This window comes from Indicator indicator, chromosome 18, assembly GCF_027791375.1.
Source record: "Indicator indicator isolate 239-I01 chromosome 18, UM_Iind_1.1, whole genome shotgun sequence".
Taxonomy (NCBI): Eukaryota; Metazoa; Chordata; class Aves; order Piciformes; family Indicatoridae; genus Indicator; species Indicator indicator.
In genome coordinates, this window is record NC_072027.1 from 11,219,764 (window position 1) to 11,241,162 (window position 21,399).

The 21,399-nt window shown below is 53.2% G+C and overlaps 1 protein-coding gene across 2 annotated transcripts in view; it reads left to right on the plus strand.

The window, feature by feature from the left end:
* PPP2R2B (protein phosphatase 2 regulatory subunit Bbeta) overlaps positions 1-21,399 on the plus strand; it is a 76,209-nt gene that overhangs the window by 16,581 nt on the left and 38,229 nt on the right. The window contains exon 1 of one of the 2 annotated variants that reach the window (XM_054389406.1): positions 7,809-7,878. The exons of the other annotated variant lie outside the window; for it this stretch is intronic. Coding sequence (XP_054245381.1) covers positions 7,809-7,878 — 70 coding nt within the window. Of the gene's footprint in view, positions 1-7,808; positions 7,879-21,399 lie in introns of those variants that run through there. 2 annotated transcript variants of the gene reach the window in all.

Consider the following 21,399-nt stretch of genomic DNA (forward strand, 5'->3'; position numbering starts at 1 on the left):
TGCTACAGCTGCCGTCCTGTGAGGCATCCAAGCTGTGCCTCTGGGGCATGTGGCCACGTGGTCCCAATGGGGTGGGTGAAGCAAAGCCTGCTGTGATGACTTCTGGTGATTTTTCCCATACCAAAAGTGTTTCACACTTAAAATACATCCTGAGTTCACCAGAGCATGCAGGAGGCTGGGCTGGCTTTCCAGCTGGATTTCAGGCTCAGCTCATTGCAGTGCGCTGCCAACAGACCGTGTCCTGCTGCCAGGGCAGCTGGGAGCCAACATGGTTATCAGGTGCCAGCCCTTCACCCATGGCTGGTGTCGCTTTGTGAAGTACCACCACAAGTTCACAAACCCCTGTGAGTGTTGAAGCAGTTGACAAGCAGATCACCACTTACCAGTAGTGTTTTTGGTGGTGCAGCCAACAACTGTTTTCTTTGTCCTTACCCAGCTCTGCATTGCCCACCAGCCTTGTGTTGAGACCCTGTCTGTCCTTTCACTGGCTGTGAAACTTCAGCTGATCCCAGTACAGGTCCCAGTGGCTGCTTCACCAGACATGCAGCTTCCTTTGCTTTGGGGAATTAATCCTCTGGCTGCTCAGCCTCTGTGCTTTCCACCTCACAAGGGTGGCCAGGCTGCATCTGGGTGTTCTCTTCCTTCTGCTGCCCGATGACATTTGAGGACAAGCAGAATGGTTTTGATCCCAGCACCAAGCTCACAATGCTGTGAAAAGTGCTGTGCTTGTATTACAAGATGTGCCCAATTTAATCTTTACTGTGATTTCATTACTTGTTGATGTAGTCCATGCTCAGATTAAATGAAGGCAGTGCAGGAACCGCAGCTCAGGATACAGGATTCAAAATGACCTGGATGTGTTGGTGTCTCGTGTTGGCATACATCCTTTCAAATCAAGTCTACCTTTGGGACCACACAGAATGTTGTGTATTTAATAGTAATTGGAAAGAACTAAACAGCCATCCTGCCAAATCACACCTCCCCCCCAGGGTGTGTGGGGTGTGTCTGAGGGCTCAGCAAAAATACATGATGTCATGAACAGTTTTTATCTGCACTCAAACTGAGCTCGGTTTCTCCCTTTGTCACTTTTGGTGTGCAGACTTTTGGTCCTTTGAGAGCTTTCCAAAGATTTGGGGCTTGGGTTTTTGTTATTACTGTGGTGGGTGATTGTCATCTTGGCTCCATGGAATTGTTTTTTGCCTTTGATGACTGAAGTTTTTTGAGCAAGGGAGTGCTGAATGAAGCGGTTTGTGGAAGGCAGCTCCCATCCACGTTCTTGCCAGCAGCTACTGGTCCCTGGAGCCCCATGGGGATGAGGCCTGTGTGTAGTGAGCATCTGGTGCCAGGGGTGTGCATGGCTGGGCTGTACAACCAGCTGAAGATGAGTAGAGCTTTGCACTCACTGCCTGATCTTCTCAAATACATATGTGAGTTCATGTTCCCCTCCAATAGGAGACCTTGCCTAATGCAGACCATTTGGGGAGCTCTGTCTTGGTATAAAATAGTGGAATTAGCATGTGATTGTGTTCACCAACTCAAAAGAAGCCAAGAGGGGAATCCAAGAAACAAACTACTGACTTTATTTTTCCATTCTGTGCTCACTAAATTTAGTTATTCAGCTTTAGACATCTTGTAATGGTTATCTTATGAACAATGTTCTGCTGTCATCTTTGTCCCTTGTATTGCATTTCTCTGCAGCAGACATTGAGCACTTAGGGGCAAGGAGCCAGTATTTGTGTGTTGTGTGGTGCTATGTGCTCTATATATAGACCTGCAGTCCCCAGGAGACCTCCTGTGCTGGTGTCCACAGCGGTGTTTCATGACTGGATGCTCAGCCAGCTCCAGGCAGGCTTTGGCTTTCCACTGTGGGCTGTGGTGGAGTTTGTGACTCCATCAAAATGCAAAGGGGCAAACAGGACCTCAGTGCTGACAGAAGATCTCATCTCCGGCTCTGCTCAGAGTAGCTGCTTTCAAGCAAAAATTTTTTCCTTAGCTGGTTCAGATGCACTGGTGCTGTAACATGTGGCCTTAATCCTTAGAAGTGGCAAATCCTATTTACTGTGTAAGTATTTAAGCTAATTATATCTCTGATGTGAGGAACACGTGACAAACACTTCACCCTGTAGCCTTGAAAGGGCACTCAAGTCTTGGACCCTCATGAAATATCCTGTGCCTCATTCCATGTTTGGGGCATTGTACATGTTCTGCAGTGGATTTACAAATAATAGAATTTGTAATAGCATAGAGAAAATGAGTTTATTATGGCTGGATCATCTGCAGAGTACAAGAAGAAGTAACTCCTCACATCTTTCTCCTGGAAGTGCTGTGTTCATCCCAGTTGCATGGTGAGGGCATTGGTTGCACTGTAGGAGTGACTTGGGAAAGAGAAAGATGCCTTGGCTTTAGAAAAGCTGCTATTTCCAGATGCTTCTACTGCCATCAGGGGTGGTGGGTTTGATGTGAGCGTGCCTGGCCCCATTTGGTACATCCAGAGCTCATGGTAACATGAGGGGAAGTGTGGCTTGAAAGCTGTCTGGCAGAAAGGGACCTGGGGGTTCTAATTGACAAGCAATTGAGTATGAGCAAGCAGTGTGCCCAGGTGGCCAAGAAAGCCAATGGCATCCTGGTTTGTATTAGAAACGCTGTGTCCAGCAGGAGTAGCTCTGTCCCTTGTACTCAGCTCTAGTGAGGCCACACCTTGAGTATTGTGTTCAGTTTTGGGCACCTCAATACAAGAGAGATGTGGAGGTGCTGGAGTGAGTGCAGAGGAGGGCAATGAAGCTGGGGAAGGACCTGGAGAAAAAAATCTTATGAGGAGTGACTGAGAGAGCTGGGACTGTTTAGTTTGGAAAAGAGGAGGCTGAGGGGAGACCTCATTGCTCTCTACAACTACCTGAAAGGACATTGTAGAGAGGCTGGTGCTGGTCTCTTCTCCCAGGTAATTAGTGATAGAACAAGAGGGAATGGCCTCAAGCTGCAACTGGGTGGGTTTAGACTGGACATTAAGAAAAATTTTTTCAGGACAAGAGTGGTCAGGCATTGGTATGGGCTGCCCAGGGAAGTGGTTGAGTTGCCAACTCTGGATGTGTTTAAGGGTGATTTGAATGTGTTGCTTGGGCATATGGTTTAGAGGTAAACCTTGTAGAGTAGGGTTATTGATTGGACTTGGTGATCCTGAGGGTCTTTTCCAACCTGAATGTTTCTGTGATTCTGTGACCTGTCCATACTGCATATGCACCACGTGCATGGTTACATAGAGACACACTGACACGTGCAAAATCTGACACTACCTGTGCAAAACGCCTGTGATTTGCACTGACAGACCTGTCCCACTGGCTCCATTTTAGCTGTTTAGGTACAACAAGGGGAGAGCAAAATGTTGCCTCAGAAGAATCTGGGTGAGGACCACTGGCTGGGGCAGCTTGACCAAAGGGCAGAAGCAGTGAATGGGCAGAGGGAGGCTGTTTTCAGACCCTGTAATGTACTGCCAGTGGGGAAAGAGTGAAAATGTAGAAATTCCTGCTAAAGTACCACAGAACTGGTAAGTCTCATTGAAGAAGAGAAGGCACTTGGGGAGCAGCTATTCCCTGAGCCAGACTGGGTGTGTGGCCACGCTTGCTACTGGTGTGCTGTTAATCATGTACAGCTTGTACCAGTACCAGGAACAGCACAGTGGAGGGGTGAAGGCCAAGTAGATCCATTTATCATTCGACCTTTGGGAGGCAGAAGTCTTTGCCTGCTTTGCATTCAATGAACTGATTCTTCCCTTTTCTGCCCTGAGGTCTTGACCCTCACTCTCTGTCATTTGTGAACAAGAGGGCTGCAGTTTGCCTGCTGCCCATGACCTGATGTCCCAGTTTTCTTGATCTTGGTCTTTGTGCAGTCATGCTAATTAAGGTTCATGTGACTGGGACATCATCCCAGACGTGGTTTACAGCCTACCCAGCTTGCTTATGTGACTTGTAGGTGAAAATGTGAGGAGCAAACTGACTTAATATAGTGGAATCTGAGTTGGCTCTTTGAGTGTGCTGGAAGAGAAACCTAAGGGCATAGTTTCAGAGCATGGCTGGGGAATGTGCAGGAAGCTCAGGAGCCTGGTAACGTGCAGTGGGATTCAAAAATGTTCTCTGGTGACCGTGCAGCAGCCCAGCCTGCGGGTGAAGAGGATAGCCCTGCACAAGATCTTCAGCAGGAGAATGTTTACCTGCACTGTGTCACCCTCAGTGGCTAGATGGGAATGTTTTCTGCTGGCCATCACAAGTTGGTGTGCTTCATGAGCCTTCCTTGGACTCCTCAGGCTGTGCACAGGCAATGCTGATCCCTCAGGATGCTCAGCTCCTCAGCAGAGATATTTATTCACCTGCCATGAAGGGCTGGAGTGCTGGTGGTCCTTTGGAAAGAAATGTGCCTGCCCTGCTGTCTGCACCTCTGGTTCTGCATTGAACCACCAGAGTGTTGGACCAGGTGCTGCTTTGAGAAGGCTTCAGAGTATTGGGCATCATGGTGGGGCCGAGCACAGGGCTCAGCAAAGGGACAGCCCCTTTCCCTTTGGGTCATCCCTTAAATAGGGACCAGCCACCAGCCTGACTGGCTGACACCGACTGCGTGTGGGGTAATAGGAATGTAATTGCCCCATTTGTGCTGCTTAATTAGCTGCTCAGATTGGAAGTGCTCTCTACTGGAAGTGTTCTCTACTGGAATCTGCAAGCCAGTGTGGTGTGGAGCACATTCATAAATGCACTGAGAACTGGACATGATGAGAGAAATGGTGAAAGAGCTTTAGCTGCTCTCCTTCCCAGAACATCGGTTTTGTGGCAGAACCTTCAGCCAGATCAAAGCTGGGACCTGAGCAGCAGTGTGAGCTGGACTAGGGCAGAGGGGCTGCCTGCAAGGGCTGCCAGCAGGGCTGCTGCCACAGGCTGCACCCCTTGGCAATGGCACCATGCCAGCCATCAGCTCATCAAAAGATGTGATTCCCACAAGTTTAACAGAAATTCTGTTATCTAATAATATATCTAATGGTTAAAAATATGGGGCTAGTGCTGTAACCCAGAGCAGTAATGAGGAGAACAGATTTAGTGCTCGTGGATGTGAGAGCAGAGTGAATGAATGGAGGAAGTTTGTGTTCAGCATCAGATCAGGGGTTTGACTCAATTATTCCTGACATACTGCTTCAGTCCCACAGAAACCTGCACATGGGAGCTCTCCAGCCTCTCATAACTGAAGCAAAAATCAGTAGAGTGGAAAGTGTTCTGGCTCTTCAGGAGATGTCAGAGCCTGTAAGAGGGCAGGCACTGGGGTTTGGAGAACTGTGGCAGCTACAAGCTGACCTTTGGTGAATTTAATCTGCAAATGGATCCCTGCTCAGGATAGCGAATGTGTTCACAGTTATTGCACCTGGGCTTTAAAGAGCTGAGGATAAATGAATTTCCTGATGCAGTTCCTATGTGCCATGCATGATAAACAGGTGGCTGATGTGTGGCAGTGACATGGGGTGCAGAGAAACTTTGCAGGACTTGTGCATGCATAATTTTAATTCTTGCACAATGGGCAGAATAATTTTTCTGGTTAATAAAGGAGGAAGGGCTCAGCACATGTTGGAATGGAAACACAGTGGAGATGGAGCCCGCTGAGAAGGGGAAGGGGTTTTTTGTTTGTGTTTGTACTTCTTAGAAGATATTGCTTAGCATGGCAGAGGCTTGTGGGTCGGCTGGGTATTGCCTTGTGACCAGGGCATGCCCCATGAGGTCTGAGATATGGTAGTGTTGGCTCACTGAAAACCTGCCTTTACTTTGCTTTTCTGGAGTGCAGTTTGAGCTTGATGCTCCTGTGTTTCACACAGCTACACAGCTGTGAGCCAGCAGGTAGAGGTGATCCCATTCCTGAGTCTAGTGAGGTTTGGGTTGGTTTTAACATTTCTTCTCTTTTCCCATGGGAAGTCTGTTCCCTTCCTGTCTCCTGTGGAGACCACAAGCACAGAGGTGTCAGTTCCCTGCCCAGAGCCAGCGGCAGTTCTGTGTCTTGTGGTGCTGTGTGTGGTTGTATTCCCTGCACTGTAGCATGAACCCAGAGCCACCAGCCACATGGAGGTGTTTTTTAAAGGGTGATGTCACTGTGCTGTGACTCCTTCTGTCCTGCAAGAGAGCTTTGGTGAATGCACCTTTGCACTTTGCTGTGGAATCATGGCCAGGTCCTGGGCTGCATCACAGTGGGCAGTCAGACCAACCTGTGGATCTCAGCCACCTCATCCAGAGCAGCCTCAGCCACCACTACAACATCTTTGCCTGCTTTCCAGAAGTTCCTGATGATTACAGTGAGGAACTCATGTTCCAGTGATGGCTCTGGGCATGGAGCCTTCAGGCTCATGTGTGGCTGGTGAGTGCTTCTGGCTTGTTGCATGAGTGATGCCCACAGCAACGAATGGCCCATGGAGTGACATGGTTGAGTGACAAATCCCTGAAGGTACAGACACACATGAGCGATGCCAAAGCTCTTCAAGGTGCAGTTTTACATCACTTCATGTCAGCCCCTACATGACAGCATGTCAGCAAGTGTGCTGGGCAGGCTGGCAGCTCTCACCCTGGGGTGTCACCTTTCCTCACCAGGTCACAGCACCTGGTCACAAAGAGCTTTTCCTGTCTTCTGCTTCTTGTCTGAGAGGACCCACATGGTCCTCCAGAAGGCATGTGGCAGTGTGATGGTGCTGAGGAGTGACGATGATGAGGTGCTGTGGAGTAACCAGTCCACGAGCTGTGCCTACTGGCTGTACTGGAATCCCTGAGTCTCCTCATTCAGAGGTACTTCCCCTGCAGTAGCAGCTCCCAGGCAGGCAGTGTGATTTCCACAGAACCATGTGGGCTGTAAAATCTTGCAGCCTCCCAATGAGATTCTGATTGTGAGTACAGTTAGGAGAGGAACTGCAGCTGCAGCACAGCACTGTCACTGCTGCAGGACAGCGTTGTCCAGCACTGGTGCCCATTTCCCCTGCATCCTTTGGCTCCCCATGGGCCCCAGTAACAATAATGCAACCTGCTGCTGGGGGGACTGGGCTGTCAGGACAGCTCCTGTGCCATCGCAGAACTGTGCTCTGCCAAGGCAGGTGCTGAACTCCGTGATTCCTATGCCTTGCTCTGGTCCCGTGCTGTGAGGGGTTCAAGGGATGCCAGGTTACTGTGCTTGCAAGTGGGCACAGAGTGTAAAGGTGCCATGGGGCCTGTGCCCATCTCCCCTGTGGCACCCAGCCAATGTCCAGCAATGATGAGCGAGGGCTGCTGATAGGTGTTACCTCTGACCGCGGGTGCAGGAGCTCAGAGGAGTGGAGTTGGGGTCTTGCACTCCATGAGTTTCTCCTGTGTCACCAGTGGATCGGCCAGTGCCAAGGCTCATTTCTTCTCGGACACAAAACTCACCTGAAGAGACGCCGTTCCTCTTTAGGGCAGCGGTGTGCAGTCGGGGCGGGAGCATCCCCGGGACAGGAGCGTATCACGGGACAGGACCATTCCCCGGGGCAAGGGCAGAGGCAGCTCTGCGCCCCGCCCGTCCGGGATGTGCCGAGCACGACGGGACGGGTGGAGCGTGGCGCTACACCGGGCCGATCCCGTTCCATGCCGAACCAGGCCGTACAGATTCGCTCCGTGCAGAGCTGAGCCGTTCCGTGCCGTATGGGAGGAGCCAGCGGGCTCCGCCGCCCCTGCGCCCCCCCCCCCCACCGCCGCATTTCGCGGCCGGCCGCCGGAGCAGGGCGCGGGGGGGGATGATGGATCCGCGGCTGCGGCTGCTGACGCCCCGCGCCCGCCAGCCCGCCGTCAATGGAGGAGGACGTTGAGAGCCGCAAGATCAGCGGCAGCTTCCTGCGGGACCACAGCTATGCCACGGAAGGTGAGCGGCAGCCGCTGCGGGGGTAAACCGCTGCCCGCCCGCAGCAGGTGGGGGACGCCCCGCGCCGGTCCCCGGGCCCGGCTTCTGCCTACATTCGCCCCATCCCTCTCCCGCCGCTTTCCCCGCACCTCTGGCCGCGCTTGCGGGGCTGCTGTTGGCGCCGGGGCCGGGCATCGCTCCTCGCCGGACCGAACTGGGCAGCCCCGCGGCGGCGCGGCCCGGGTGCGGCGTGGGGGTCCCGGGCGTCCGTGCGGGCTGCGCCGTGCGGCGGACCCGCTCAGGTGACTCAGCAGCGCTGGTCCCCCTGGGTCCCTCCCGCCGGGGCGGGCTCCCCAGAGCCGATCCTGCGGGGCTCCGGGACCTCCGCACCGCTCAGCCGGGCTGATGCCACCGGAGCCGCGGCCGGTGGCGAGCCGGAGAACCAGGAGCCTCCCGCCAGGAGCCCCTCGTCTTCGCTCCCGAGCTGGAGCGGGCCGGGACAGAGCCTCCACCGCCCGGCCGGTTCCCCCGACCCTGGTCGCCGGGGCGGGAGCGGGACGAGCACGGGACCCTCCGCAGCCCCTTCCTCGGCGGAGCGGGGCCAGTGCCCTTCTAGGGCCAGGAATTGCTGGTGGTTGCTGGGCTCACTGGGAGGCTGCGTTCATGGCCTCGGCGCCCAGCCCGTGGCCGGGGCTGTGTTGGCACCGGGAGGAAACGGGCGGCTGCCGCTGGCACCCCTGTTAACGAACATCATTGAGCAGCTGTGTCGGGACTGGTTTTCCTGCAAAGCCTTTGCAGGGAGAGACGCCTGTGCAGAGCCGCGCGTTGCAGGGGCGAGGAGATGCCAGGGCTGTGGCCATGGGCAGTGGCACAGCCCGGCCGAGCCGCGGGTGCAGCCCAGCCCGGTTTCCCGTGATGGCTCGGGAGCAGCCGGTGTGGCCATGTTCGGCTCATCGCGAAGGGAGATGCAGCCTGCACATGACGCTGCAGCCTGCCACAAAGAGACGGGCTCCACAGCCGGGTGGGGACGGAGGGGACCAAGCTGCCGCCAGTCGAGAAGCTGGTGACTTCACAGCAGCTCCACCACAACCTGCTTCTGCTCCCCGGCTTCAGGAGGGAAATGCAGCTGCTGTGAGGCAAAATCAGCCACCACCCCCATCCCTCCCGGCAGCACTGACCCCTTGCGTGGAACTTCAAAACCAGGCTCCACACCAGAGAGTCTGAACAGATTTATTAATAGCTTAATTAGTCGCTGAAGAGGCTTTCCCTTACTGTCTGATCCTCCTAAGGCTCTAGAGGAAAGCCAACGCAGACCAGGCTTTGGGAATTTTATGACTCTGGCGCATGGCTAAAGGAGGATTTATCTTGGCTTAATATAGTAATGGAAAGCTTTGGATACCTGGTGAGCCATGGAAAATGATCCTCTGTGAGTTACTGTTGCTGGTGTGTAGCTGAAATGTAAGTGCTGGTGTTGACAGCCCCCAGGGTCAGAGAGGTGACACCATGGGGCTGGTGGCAGGTGGGCAGGGAGGCCACACTGGCCAGGGCTGTTTCTGAGAGGGATGGCAGAAGCTGGTGCCTCAGGAGAGCACAATGGGGCTATGCTCCCAGGCTTCCCAGGCACCTGGCTCACATCACCTGCTGCTCTGCCTCGTGAAAGGATGATTTTGCTGTTGCTGCATCAGAAAAGGCAGCTGCAGTAGCCAGCAAATGAAAGATGTGTCTGCAGTTGCCCTGTTGTGACCTGCTGGGTACTTGATTCTTCTGGTCAGAAGGATGGAGGGTTGAGAGGAGCCTGAAGTGATTTCAGCCTGTGGCACCAGGAGATCTGGGGATTTTCCAGCCCAAGGTTTCAGTGATAACATCCAGCCTGTTTAGTAATCTGTGGTGAACTTCCCCAAGATGTATGCTGGCATTTTCAGAATAACTTTGTGTGTTATACCAGAAACCTGCAGCAAACCTCTCTGTAGAACTGACACACCCACAAGTTCTTGTGCAGTGGTGGTCCCATAGCTGTGGTGGGGCTGGAGGAGGTACCTGTGTTTCATGGCTCCCTGTTGGTTGAGAGCTTCTGCTCACTTTGTTGTGTTTAAGACTTCTAATTCTCCATGTGACAGATCTTGCTAGGGTGGAAAAAAAAAGTTTTTTTATTTCTTCTACACAAGAAAGCAGCATGTGCCTAAAGTGATGTGGTTGGTAACCCATCTTCTGCTTCAAACAAAAGTCCTTCTAGGTCCTGTCCAGGAGGTGAAGACTGGCTTTGGAAATGAAAGTGTCTCTGGGGTGTCAACAGAGGGAATAAATGGGGTTATGTAATTTGGTTTACTGAAATGTTGTTGTCACTTAAGTAGGTCTGGTATTTTCATGCAAATGTGGGGTGAGGATGGCATTTCAGGAGGGCACAGCTGAACGCCTCCTCTGGTGTGGTGGTGCCCAGAGTACTGCCAATGGAGGAAGTGCAGTCCGTGTGCTTGCTGAGCTTGGGCTGCCAGGGGCTGTTTTGCCACTGAGATGTCATGCATGCTGTGGGGCTGCTGTGGCAAGGGTTCACCCTGCACAAGGAGCTGTGAGAGCTGGTTCCAGGGTGTTGTTCTTGGCTCGGAGCTCACAGTGCTGCCCCGGAACAGCAGTCTCATGTGAAGGATGTCCAGAGACTATGCTTGGTTTGTTCTGCTGCATAAATCCATCCTCATTCGCTGTTCTGCTGAGTGCCCAGCCAGAAGTAGGACAAACTGAGACTATTTGCACACAAAACAAACTGCTTGAGTAGCTTCCACTTTTAGACTTACTTGCTAGAGATGTTGAAGGGCTCTTCAGACCCACCCACACCCCCTAGCACTGGCCCATTTCCAGTAGCTTGACCCAAAATGCCCATCTCCTGTGCTTTGAGCGGTGAGTGTCACCTTTTTGTATTGCATTGCTGGCCACCTGGCAAGTCTCTGAATTTCTTGGTGCCTTATAGTTGGATAAATGTCATCAAACAAAGGAGGAATGATGTGAACATCCCTTGCTGTGTGACCTGCCCTGATGAGAGTGACAGTGGTCACCAAGGCCCTGTGATCAGCAGGTTCAGGTGGGACAAGAGTATTGGCAGTCAGGCTTAGCCTGGGAGGACACCACCTGAGGAATGAGGGTGTTTCATCTCTGTAAACATCCACCCTGTTGCAGGGCAGGGTCTTTGGTGGAGAGTGAATGTTGGATGGGGGAAGCTGGGTCTGGTGGCAGGGCTGGTTTGGGGCTGGGCTGGGCTGGCACCACTCAGGAGCATGACCAGGAGCATAACCACTGTGCACATCTCTCCTCAGGCTGCTCTCTCTCTCTCTGTTCCTACTTCCTTCTGATGCTGTGGGATGTCCTGGGCTCTCTGTGGAGAGCCTGCCAGGGTTTGGCCCACAGTATCCATGGTTAGATGCCCCTTCTGCATGGCTTGGTACAGCCAACAGTAAGATCTCTTGCAGTGTGACTGTCCTCTGTCCCAGGCACTGTGGACCTGCTCCAGGGAGGGCCCTGGGAGGAGTTTCTGAGTGAGGTGTGTGTTTTGGGCTGTGCACCTCATCTATACTCTGGTGCAAATGCCTCAGCTGCAGGTGTACAAGCTTGGGTCCTACCCTGGCACATGCGGTTCCCATCAGTGTGCTTGAAGGAGGAGTGGTGGCACTGCCTGGCACTGCCTGGGGGAGGTGGCCCATAGAAGGACCTTGGGAGGGCTCTCATCTCATGGCCATGGTGTGAGGCCAGCTGTGTCTTGATGCCAACCTGACCTCCCACAGAGGAATATCCCTGTCTCCCGACAGCTCTGCTGAGGAAGCATCTCCTCTGTGGACACAAGCACAGCTGTGCCAGGGCTGCATGGCCTCGGGGACATGGCATACCCACTGTATGGCTGCTCCCTGCACCCCTTCTCCCATGGGTCTGGCTGATGCCCCAGCCAGTCCTTAATCTCCTTGAGGAGCGCTTCCCAAACTGAATAGATTTTGCTGTTGATAAATCCATCACTAAGCCTTCATTTCCTTTTCCTGCATTAATCCTGTTACTTCCAGCTGTAACCCCCTCACTTCTCTCAGTCATTCCCATCCTGCTTTATCCCTACCCTGCCATCGTGCTGTGGGAAGGAGTCCTGATGATGGGCTCCTTCCACCCTGATGCCAGGGATGTGGCCACAGCAGTACCTCCACCAGCACCTCCAAAGGACTTTTGGGTACCCAGCACTGTCAGATGTGTCACAGCTTCCACTTATGGCAGAGGATAGGTTCAGGCCCTTTTGTTCTGTTTTGGGAGAGAGAAGCATTCAATGTCTTTACAACCTGACCAGCTGGTCACAAGTTTCCTCATCAGCTGATTGTGTGCCCATCCCAGGGCTTTTCTAGTCTTTACCTCCCCATGCCCATCCCAGGGGTTGGGACTGAGCTGGGGGTCCCCTTAGCCTTTCCCAGCTGTCCATGGGGAGCACATCCCTGGTTCCTGCTCATCCTCCTGGGATGAGCTGCAGAAGCAGCCTGAGGCTGTACCAGACCCATAGTGTCTCTGCTGAGACCCTGAAAGCTTCTCTTTGCTGGGCAGTTTGCTGAGAGCCCGCTGTGGTGGCATTTGGGGGACCCATGTGTAGTCCCCAGCCCAGCAGTGAGTGAGGTGTTTCCTCAGGGTAGAGCTGTGGGGTGTTTGTGTCAAAAGGCAGCGAGGTGCTGTTTGGGGATCAGCTGGGTTGGGCTTTCATTAATCTGGGAACCTCCTCGAAGTTGTTATTTTGTCACATAAGCACTTTGATTACAAAACACAATCTGTCCATTATGCTTTGAAGTACATAAGTGTCCTGTGCTTAGTCCTCCCTTCCTCTTCCTGAGCGTGGGCTCCAGCTGGGTGGGAAGGACCCACGGACACAGCTCCTTCTCTCTAATCCAGGGATCACTGGGAGGAGAGCGGTGAGTCGGCCCCGGCAGTGCCCTGCGTCAAAGCCGACTTGGGGATACTTTAATCCAGAGATTAATGAGAGAATAGCTGTGCCTGGGGAGTCTGTAATCCCGGGATTACCAAGGGGCTGGGAGCAGGCAGTAATGTGGCTTGGACCCACCACAGATGGGTTTGAGAGCCCCTGGTCACTGGTGATGGCTTCTGTGGGGCTCACACTGTCTGCAGGGGACGGGGATCGGCGTGTCTGCCTTCCAATCTTTGTGCCAGGTCAGGACCTACTTCCTCTCTGGTGATAGGGAAAGCTGAGTCAGCCCTGGGAGGCGTGGACAGCAGTGTGGAGTGGTCTGGCCCTAAACCTCAGCATTTCCCTGGTCTCTCTTGCTTTAGGGGCCCATCTTCTGGGACCAGCTGCATCAGGTCATAACCCAACACTGGACTTTCCTTCAAGCTGTGGCCACACTGTGGGTGCTCACATGTTGAGCCCAGGGGTGGTGGCACTGGAAACCTGGTCCTCAGGTTTCCACGTGGGACTGTTGCACTTGGTCAAGTGGTGGCAGAGGCCCCAGGGGCTTTCCCCATGCTTTTCCTGTCCTGTCCCCTCTGTGCCTCCCTCCATTTTGTGCTTTGTCTTGGACATGCATGTTCTTCAGGCAGCTCCTGTGGTGGTGTCCAGGCTCTGTAGAGTGCTGGTGTCTTATCAGAGGGCTTCTTGGGTACTTGGGGTGATCTTTCCAGCTCAGAGTGACCATGTTGTGCTGGTGCTGTGGGGTGTGAGGAGGTTGGCAGTTGATGCAAAGTGTTTTGTGCTCCTGCCCTGCAGCCGTTGACATGTGTTTGAGGCTATGTTGTGGCATAGACACCATGAGCACCGGGGTGAAACCTCTGAAGGTCCAGTGGGGCTGCAGTCATATGAAGGGGAGCAGACCTGGGAAACATTCCCATGGGATAGTCAACCCTCATGATCTTTCAGCATCTGGAAGAGATTGGACAAAGTCATGGAAACTGTCAAGCTCTGGAGGCCCCTGAGCTGCACCTTGTTAGAGAGTGGAAGAGAATATGAGTGGAAACAACTTATGTGATTGTCCCATTTGTGTGTATCTCGTGCTGTCTGCTGAAGATGAAACATGGGGCTGGATGTGCTTTTGATTCGATCCAGTGTGGCCTTGCTCCTGGACAAGGCTCTTGGGGTTGCTTCTGTGAACAAGAGACCACAGCTCTCTGCCAAAACCCTAGTGCCTCCTCCCACAAAACCTGGTGAAGTCCTGTGACTGGAAGGTCAGGAGGTCTGCCATGGCACTCAGGTTATCATCAGCCACCCTAAACTGTGGGAACTAGAGCAGAGGTGTGCCCCTGGCACAGGGCTCAGTGGTGCTCAGCTGTGGTAATAAAGGTTTGTGGAAGAGATCCTTTGAGAAGGTAAGTCGTAGCTCCTGGGCCACTGGTGTGGGCTGGTGGCTCCTGTAACCACCACAGGAGGTGTGTTCTGGCTGGCACAGGGGTGAGGCGGGCAGAGCCAAGGTATGTTGGTGGGCAGGGGGCTGACCCAGCAAATTAAAAATAGGAGCTGCTTCCACCCTGCTCCTCCCCATCTGGGTTGCCACTGGGAGCTGGAAGTGCCAAGACCGAGGTGCTGAGCAGGCACCCAGCTGCAGGCAGGGCTGTATCGAGCGTGGACACTGCAGGGAGTGCTGAGCAGTGCCACACAGGTGCTGGCTGCTGCGGGACTGGAGTGGGGATCTGGGGTGCCAAACAATGCCTTCTGACTTCTCCTCTCAGCATCAGTGTGGTGCTGCTGTGACTGCCAGGCACCCAGCAGCCCTGTGCAGTGGCACCTGAGTCCTTCCAAAGTCCCTGTGAGTTGGGGGACTGGCAACTGCCCTGCCCTGGAGCTGGGCAGCTGGGGCAGAGCAAACCTGGGACTGGCCTGGGCACACTGTGTCTGGCCCCAGCACTCCTGGACAGGGTGAGGTGCCACTGTGGCCGTCCTGCCCCTGCAGCTGGGCACTGGAGACACTGAGCACGTTGTTCATAGCTTGTCAGAAGTGCTGAGCACAGCTGGTGTCCCTGGAAAGGCATAACTGAGCCACTGGAGTCAATGTCCCCAGTCAGAGCTGTTCTTCCAGCACCCTGCTTGTCTTTCACCTGATGTTCTGTGAGCCTGACTTCTCGAGGGGAAGCATTTGGAGGGGCTTTGGGCAGTTTGTCTCCTGCAGCAGTTGCTGTCATTGGTGGAGCAGGGAGTGGTGCTGCTCCTCCTGCACTGTGCCTTTCGAATTCCACTGGACTGGCAGGACTTTGTGTGGTGTGTCAGTGAGTGAGGGGAGTCCTGGGTGCTGTTGTTGTCTTTGACATGCCTGTGTTATTCCCTGCCAGATTTGCAGTGATATTCAGCAGTTGCCTGAGCTGAATGAGGTTCATGTTGCCCTTGACAGTTCAGACAGCTCCTGTCCTGAGCGAGCTTCGGCCCCTCTGCCAGGAGCAGCATGGGCAAGCACAGCACAGTGCCAGGTGGGTGGCACAGGCTGGGGTAACACCCTGCAGGAGAACTTTGTAGTTTTGGTGAGGCTTTTCTACAGCCTGGGTGTTTCCAATGAGCAATGCAGGCTTTGCACTTCCCCTTCATCAAATTCAGGCTTCTGCTTGGTTCATTTGGCTTCTGAATCCACTCAGCAGTGTGGTGCTGCCTGGGCAGGGCTGGCACATCTCAGACCTGGGCTTTTGTCACTGATGCTCTGGTGGAGGAGTGTGCTGCCTGTCCTTACCCACACTGCCTGACCCTGCCCGTGCTGGTGGATGCCCTGGGGTGTTGCCTGCTGCTTGCCTAGGGGATGGAGGCTTTGCCAAGATCTAAGGGGAGCTTCTTGGTCTTTGCCTGGAGTTCAGATGGGCATATGTGAAGGAAACCCCAGAGCAGCCACTGCTCCTTGGTGTCATGCCCACTCTAGGTCAATGTAAGACACCCCAAGCAGTGCTTGGTTGGGGAGTTTGGAGGTGGAGGAGCCATGGAGCAGGAACACACCTGCTGAGGGTGGCTCATGATGCTTCTTCTGTCTTTTAGTGTGCAGCAAACGTGAGTGACAGTCATTAGGAGGAACAATGGGGCTGTGAGCCCCTGGCTATAGCCCTTCCTGGCACAGCAGGGCCTGATACTTGGCTGTGTGATCTGTGTAGGTTTTCTGTTTCTCAGGATTTAACTGCTCAAGCTTCCTGCAATTGCCCTGCTACTGAAGCTTCACTCTGTTTTGGGGCCAGCTCATCAGGCTGTGGTAGATCTTTGAGGTGTGATGTGTGCCTTGGGAAGGAAGATATCAGAGGGGCTAGAAGCTGGTGGGGGGCTGCAGGAATCCAGGCAGCAGGGCCTGGCAGAGACCAGAGAGTGTTTCCCAGGTGGCTGGTGGGTCTGGCAGGGTCCTGCCTTGGTGGCAGGGCTGTTTGTCTGCATTGCACAGAAATGCTCTGCAGCCTTTTTGTTTCTTTTAAAAACTGTTTCCTCTCTTGCTTGTGTGCAGTGTGGCAGTGGCTGTGCAGCGTGAGGGACTAAATCCCCTGAGCTAAAGCAGATCCTGTGAAAGGAAAGGTAACAGGAGCAGAAACCAGAAACCAAAGCAGCAGCCAACCTCCCGTTTCGATCTGCCTTGCCCTGGGTCCCAGAAGATTCCCTAGTGCAGTCGTAAAACACGAGCATGCTCTCCACTCCCCGTGAATGCAAACCAGTCGCTGTGGTTTCCCTGCTCCTGGACCTGTCCCTTATCCCTGCTTTCTGAGTAACAATAAAACATTATCCCTGCTCCTGGACCTGTCCCTTATCCCTGCTTTCTGAGTAACAATAAAACATTATCCCTGCTCCTGGACCTGTCCCTTATCCCTGCTTTCTGAGTAACAATAAAACATTAATGGAGATAAAGGCTCTTATCTCCCTCATGTCTGTTTTGTCATCAGAATAACAACTTTAACTGTTAAGAGTGCTGAGATTTATAGATGCCAAGCTGCTCGGCAAAAATAAATCATGTTCTGTGGTGCCCATTACCAGTTCCCGCTGCTGTGTTATCTGGAGCCAGAGTGGGTGTTAACCCTCTGATAACATCCTCAAAGGGTATTTTAAATAATTTTGTAGTTCAATTTAAAAATGCTGTTGGCTGTCTGGTTTGATCTGCAGCTCATTCAGTGCAGGGGTACTGAAATGGAAACTGTCCAAAACTCTGAAGCACAGCATCAGTGGAGCCAGACCTGGCACAGCCACTGTTTGTGATGCATCTACAGTGACACGGGTCCCACACATGTGGCTTCCCTAGCATGCTCTTTTCCAGGGGGCTGTAGACTTTGGAAGACAACTGGAGTGTTCAAGCTCCATCTTGGTGTTTTCACTCTGGATGTAGAAGTCCTCAGAGACATACACATTGATGGCCAGATAAACACATTTGAGTTGTTGTTTAACACATGTTCTGGGCTGGTGTGACCCTGTGGTCAGTACCTCTTTGGGTAGTGGCCTTGCCTGGCCCTGGCCCTCTGACCATCCTTGGGGTTGGGTTAATGCCCACTGCAGCACCCCGTGACAGCCAGCTTGGGACTGGTGTTCTGTGCCCAGTGCTGCTGTCTTGGGTGTCCTGGGTGTCCCCTGGTCATGGCCAGGGCCGAGGACAGTGGTCGAGACACTACCTGTGGTCAGCTGTATCACCAGGCAGTCCTGGAGTGAGCAGCCTTGGTGGTGAGTCTTGAGGCATGTCCTTTGTTCCTCTGTTAGCTCTGTAAGCAAAGTGAGCTCTCTGACAAGCCTGGTGCTGAACCAGCACTGAGTGCCATCCAGCCAAGTCCCTTCTGCTGCCACTCTCCCACCATTCCTAGCTGATGGGCAGTGTTATCTGGGGTGGCAGAGGCTGCACTGGTGGGCTGAGTAAATTCTACCAGGTGAGGGAGGTCGGGGGGAGCAGAGGAGCCAGTCCTTCCTCTCTGTCCTTCTTCCCTTCCAACCCTATAGGTGTCAGCTGATTTCCACCTTGCTGGCAGGTGGAGGGAGCCTCTGTTCTGAGGTGATTTGTGCCTTCTGACACGGAACCCTTGCACTTGCTGTTCCAAGCAGGAGGTGTGGTCTGCTGCTGGAGGTTAGACATCAGCAGAGGCGGAAGCTGCTCTGATCTGGCTGGCAAGCTGTTCATGGAATTGTGCATGTGTAAGACTGGGGAAATGAAGGAGGGAGAATGAGAGAGGTGGTTTCTGAGAGCCTTCCTTCCCAGTCCTGAATAAACTTGGCCCTGGCTGCAGCAGGCTGGCAGACCCTTAATTACAGCAGCAGCATGAGCAGCGGTGCTCTGTAACTGGCTCCCCACTGAAATCGCTGGCTGGCAGCAGTGCTGTGCCAGCTGTCTGCTCGCAATTGCTGCCGCTGGGGCAGACCAGCTCGGGGCAATGCTCTCAGCTGGAGCAGACAAATACCGCAGGTGTCCAGGGCTGGCTTGGTTGCCTTGCCTGCTTTCTTGGCAGAAGCCAGAGTGTCATTGCATAAACCCATCAAAATCTTCACCAGCACCCCTGCAGCAGCTACCTTCTGCACAAAGCGGGTGTGTGAGGAGGCACTGGGATGGATGAGGACCTGTGCATCTCCAGACAGTGATGTGCTGCTGAACTCTGCCTCGAATTTGGAGAAGGTGTCCCTCTACCCCATCCTTAGTCATGCTCTCTGGCTGAGGGTCTATGCAGCCACCACACCAGTGTGATTCCACATGGCCATGCCCTGATTTGGTCTGACCACCTTGGCAGTGCCTCTGAGTCCCAGGAGCTTTGCTGGGCTGGAAGACACTGAACGATGCTCTGAGCCTGTGATTTCCTCAACCCTGTGCTCTTTATGTCAGAGCAGGAAGCAGACTTGGGGCTAGGTGTTGGAGGCCCAGTTGCTGTAAGGAAGATCTTGACTGCTGCTAGTGAGCACATGAGGCTATGCTGAATGAGAAAGCCAGAGAGAAGTCGTCTCTCAGCCAGGCTGGCCCAGCACTGGGCTGTCTGCCATGCTGTTGGCACCGTGCAGGTATCTCCTGATGTGTCACATCCAGCAGTGTGCAGCTGCAAGCCCCTCTCCCCCAGTCCCAGCTAGGTCTGAGGTTCCTTCAGCTGAGTGCTTTGGTTATGGATCCTGTTTCACACTTTGGTGGTTTGGCACCGTAATGGGATATTTTCATTAGGAGTCCTGTGAAATGCAGCAGCTTGGTGTTACTGTTGAAGCAACTCCAGCTAAAAACAGGTTACTCAGTTTTTTTTCAGTGATGCAAGTAGCAAAGAAGCATCTTTTTTTAGTCATTGGGCATAAAAATTAAGTCAGAGGCCAATACTGGTGGAACTAACTGGTTTAGTTCATCCAAGATTGTGTTTGTGATGCCATGCTGAGATTACCTCATAGCCAGGGTTGTCCCTGGTGTTGATGGAGCCAGATGTGTTTCTCCCCACAGGTCCTGAGATGGTCAGAGCTCAGTATTCCCTGTCAGTGTGGTGCCTGTCAGGTGGCAATTCCCTTTGCTGGGAGACTGGCATGGGGATCCAGCCCGAGTCAGGCACTTAGGAATCCCCATGCAGCTGTAATGTTGGCAAGAGAACAGCAGCTCCTGCTTTTCCTTCAGCCCTCCTTCAGCAGCAACTCTCAAAGTGCATCACAAATGAGCTGTGGCTTCTCGCTCCTATTTTACTGGATTTACTGATTCTTGCCCATTAGGGCACTACCAGGCTCAGCACTGCTTGTTGAAGCTGGAGCTGAAGTCTGCAGCATTACCTTGTCTGTGCAGGGCTCTTGGGAGGAGACAGGGAGGTCTTGTCATGCTTGGACATTTGATCTAACCTAAGAACTCTCTAATTAGGATGTTCACGAGTTAATCACATGTGACACTTTGTCTGTGCCCAGCTGCAAGCCTGAGATGTGTGTGAGGATGTGGGGAAGTGGATCATCCTTTTTTTGGTTTTGTGTCACTCTAATGCATTATATCCATCTGGTTGTCTCCTCCCTGCTCGTGTCCCTCAGCTGGAGGTAAGTGTGTACCAGTGGCTATTAATAGCAGGATCCTCGGCAGCCTGCTCCTGCAGATGGGATCTGCAGCTCCCGGAGCCTAACCTTGTTACAGGGGAAGCAGCTCCCTGGGCTCAGTGCAATTAGCTCTGGGTTCTCAGCCTTGCTGGGCATTGGATTCTCAGCCCTGCTGAGCTTTGGGTTCTTGAAGCCAAGCATTGCCCTCTGTTCCTGTGTGAAGGTTACCAATCAGTGTCCTGGCCCACAGGCCCTGACCAGCACATCTCTTGGTCATTCGTAGCTGTTGATGCAGATGCAGCTGTGGCACTTTGTCACCAGCACTGTCTGTCTGCTAAATACCACTGTGACATCCTGGTCCTGACACATCTGTGCCTGCAGTCCTGCTGTCCTGCATGGTTTAGGCCCCAGGACAGGAGAATTGATGCTCTCCTCAGGTTGTCTGTCTGGCTTGTAGACAATGGCTGTGGAGGTCTTTGACTTTCCTACCGTCTACTTTAGCAGGAAAATCCATAGTGCAAGTTGCCCTTGTCACACGAGGGGTTCCTGTGTGCAGCTGGACACCATCTCTCATTCTGAGGGGGGTATTTCACCTGTGAGAGGAGACAGGAGGGCAGAGGAAGGTTCATGAGCATTTCTGGGACACCCTTTCTCCAGGGAGGAGCAGCTGCAAATCCAGCAGCCCACACAGCTGGAGGTGGTTGGTTGTGTCTTCACTTGCCACCTTGTGTGCCCATGTGCTTCACTGCACAGACGTGGGTTTGTCGTGGCCATGAGCAAACCTGCTCCTGCCTGGGCACTGATTGAGAAGAAAAAGGGAGAAAGAAATGAACCATCTCAGCATGGGGGTAGTGGGAGGCTGTGTGGAGTGTCCTTAGGACAGCTCAGTGAAGCAGGTAGAGCTCCTGTGGCAGGTTCCCATCCCCATGGTTGAGGCAGTGCCCAGCAGGCAGTGCTGTGTAACCTTGTGAGGCATGTGGACAGCATGGTAGGCAGCAACATCATGGCCATCTCAAACACTGGTGGCATGTAGCGTGACAAATTCAAAGCTGTGGAGTTTGGCATTTGTCTTTGCTCTTCTTGGAGTCTTCAGAACTCCTGTATTTTGTGTTGTCTTTCCATAACTGTGCCAACCTGTTGCTAAGGCTACAAACTCATAACATTGTTCTGCAGATCCCTCACTTGGATGTCCCTCCCTGAGCTGCTCAGGAGTCTGGAGGGCATCTTTGCCTTGCTCTCACAAAGGCACCTCCATCTCTGTTTCTTCTCAGAGGACTCTGGCCCACCCAAGGCAGTAATGGAGATCTCCTCAATTGACCTAATGTGAAGGATTAGGCCATTTGCCTTCACAGAAAAGTGGAGAAAGCAGTCATGTGACTCTGCCTTCATGTCTATGTCTAGGGTCCTCCTCTCATCAACTGCCAGGCAGCACTCCCAACCCTCCTCCTTCTTTGTTCATTCACGGAAGAGCTGATAGGTCCATGCCTGGTGTGTTAACAGTTGAGCTGCAGGAGCGGGAGAGGTGGGACTCTGGTGAACATGTTCCTTTAAGTTATCTGTGAAAACATGAAAAAACCTATGGAGATCCTTCCTGAAGGGGAGTTGGAGATACTGCAAAGTGGCTGATAATG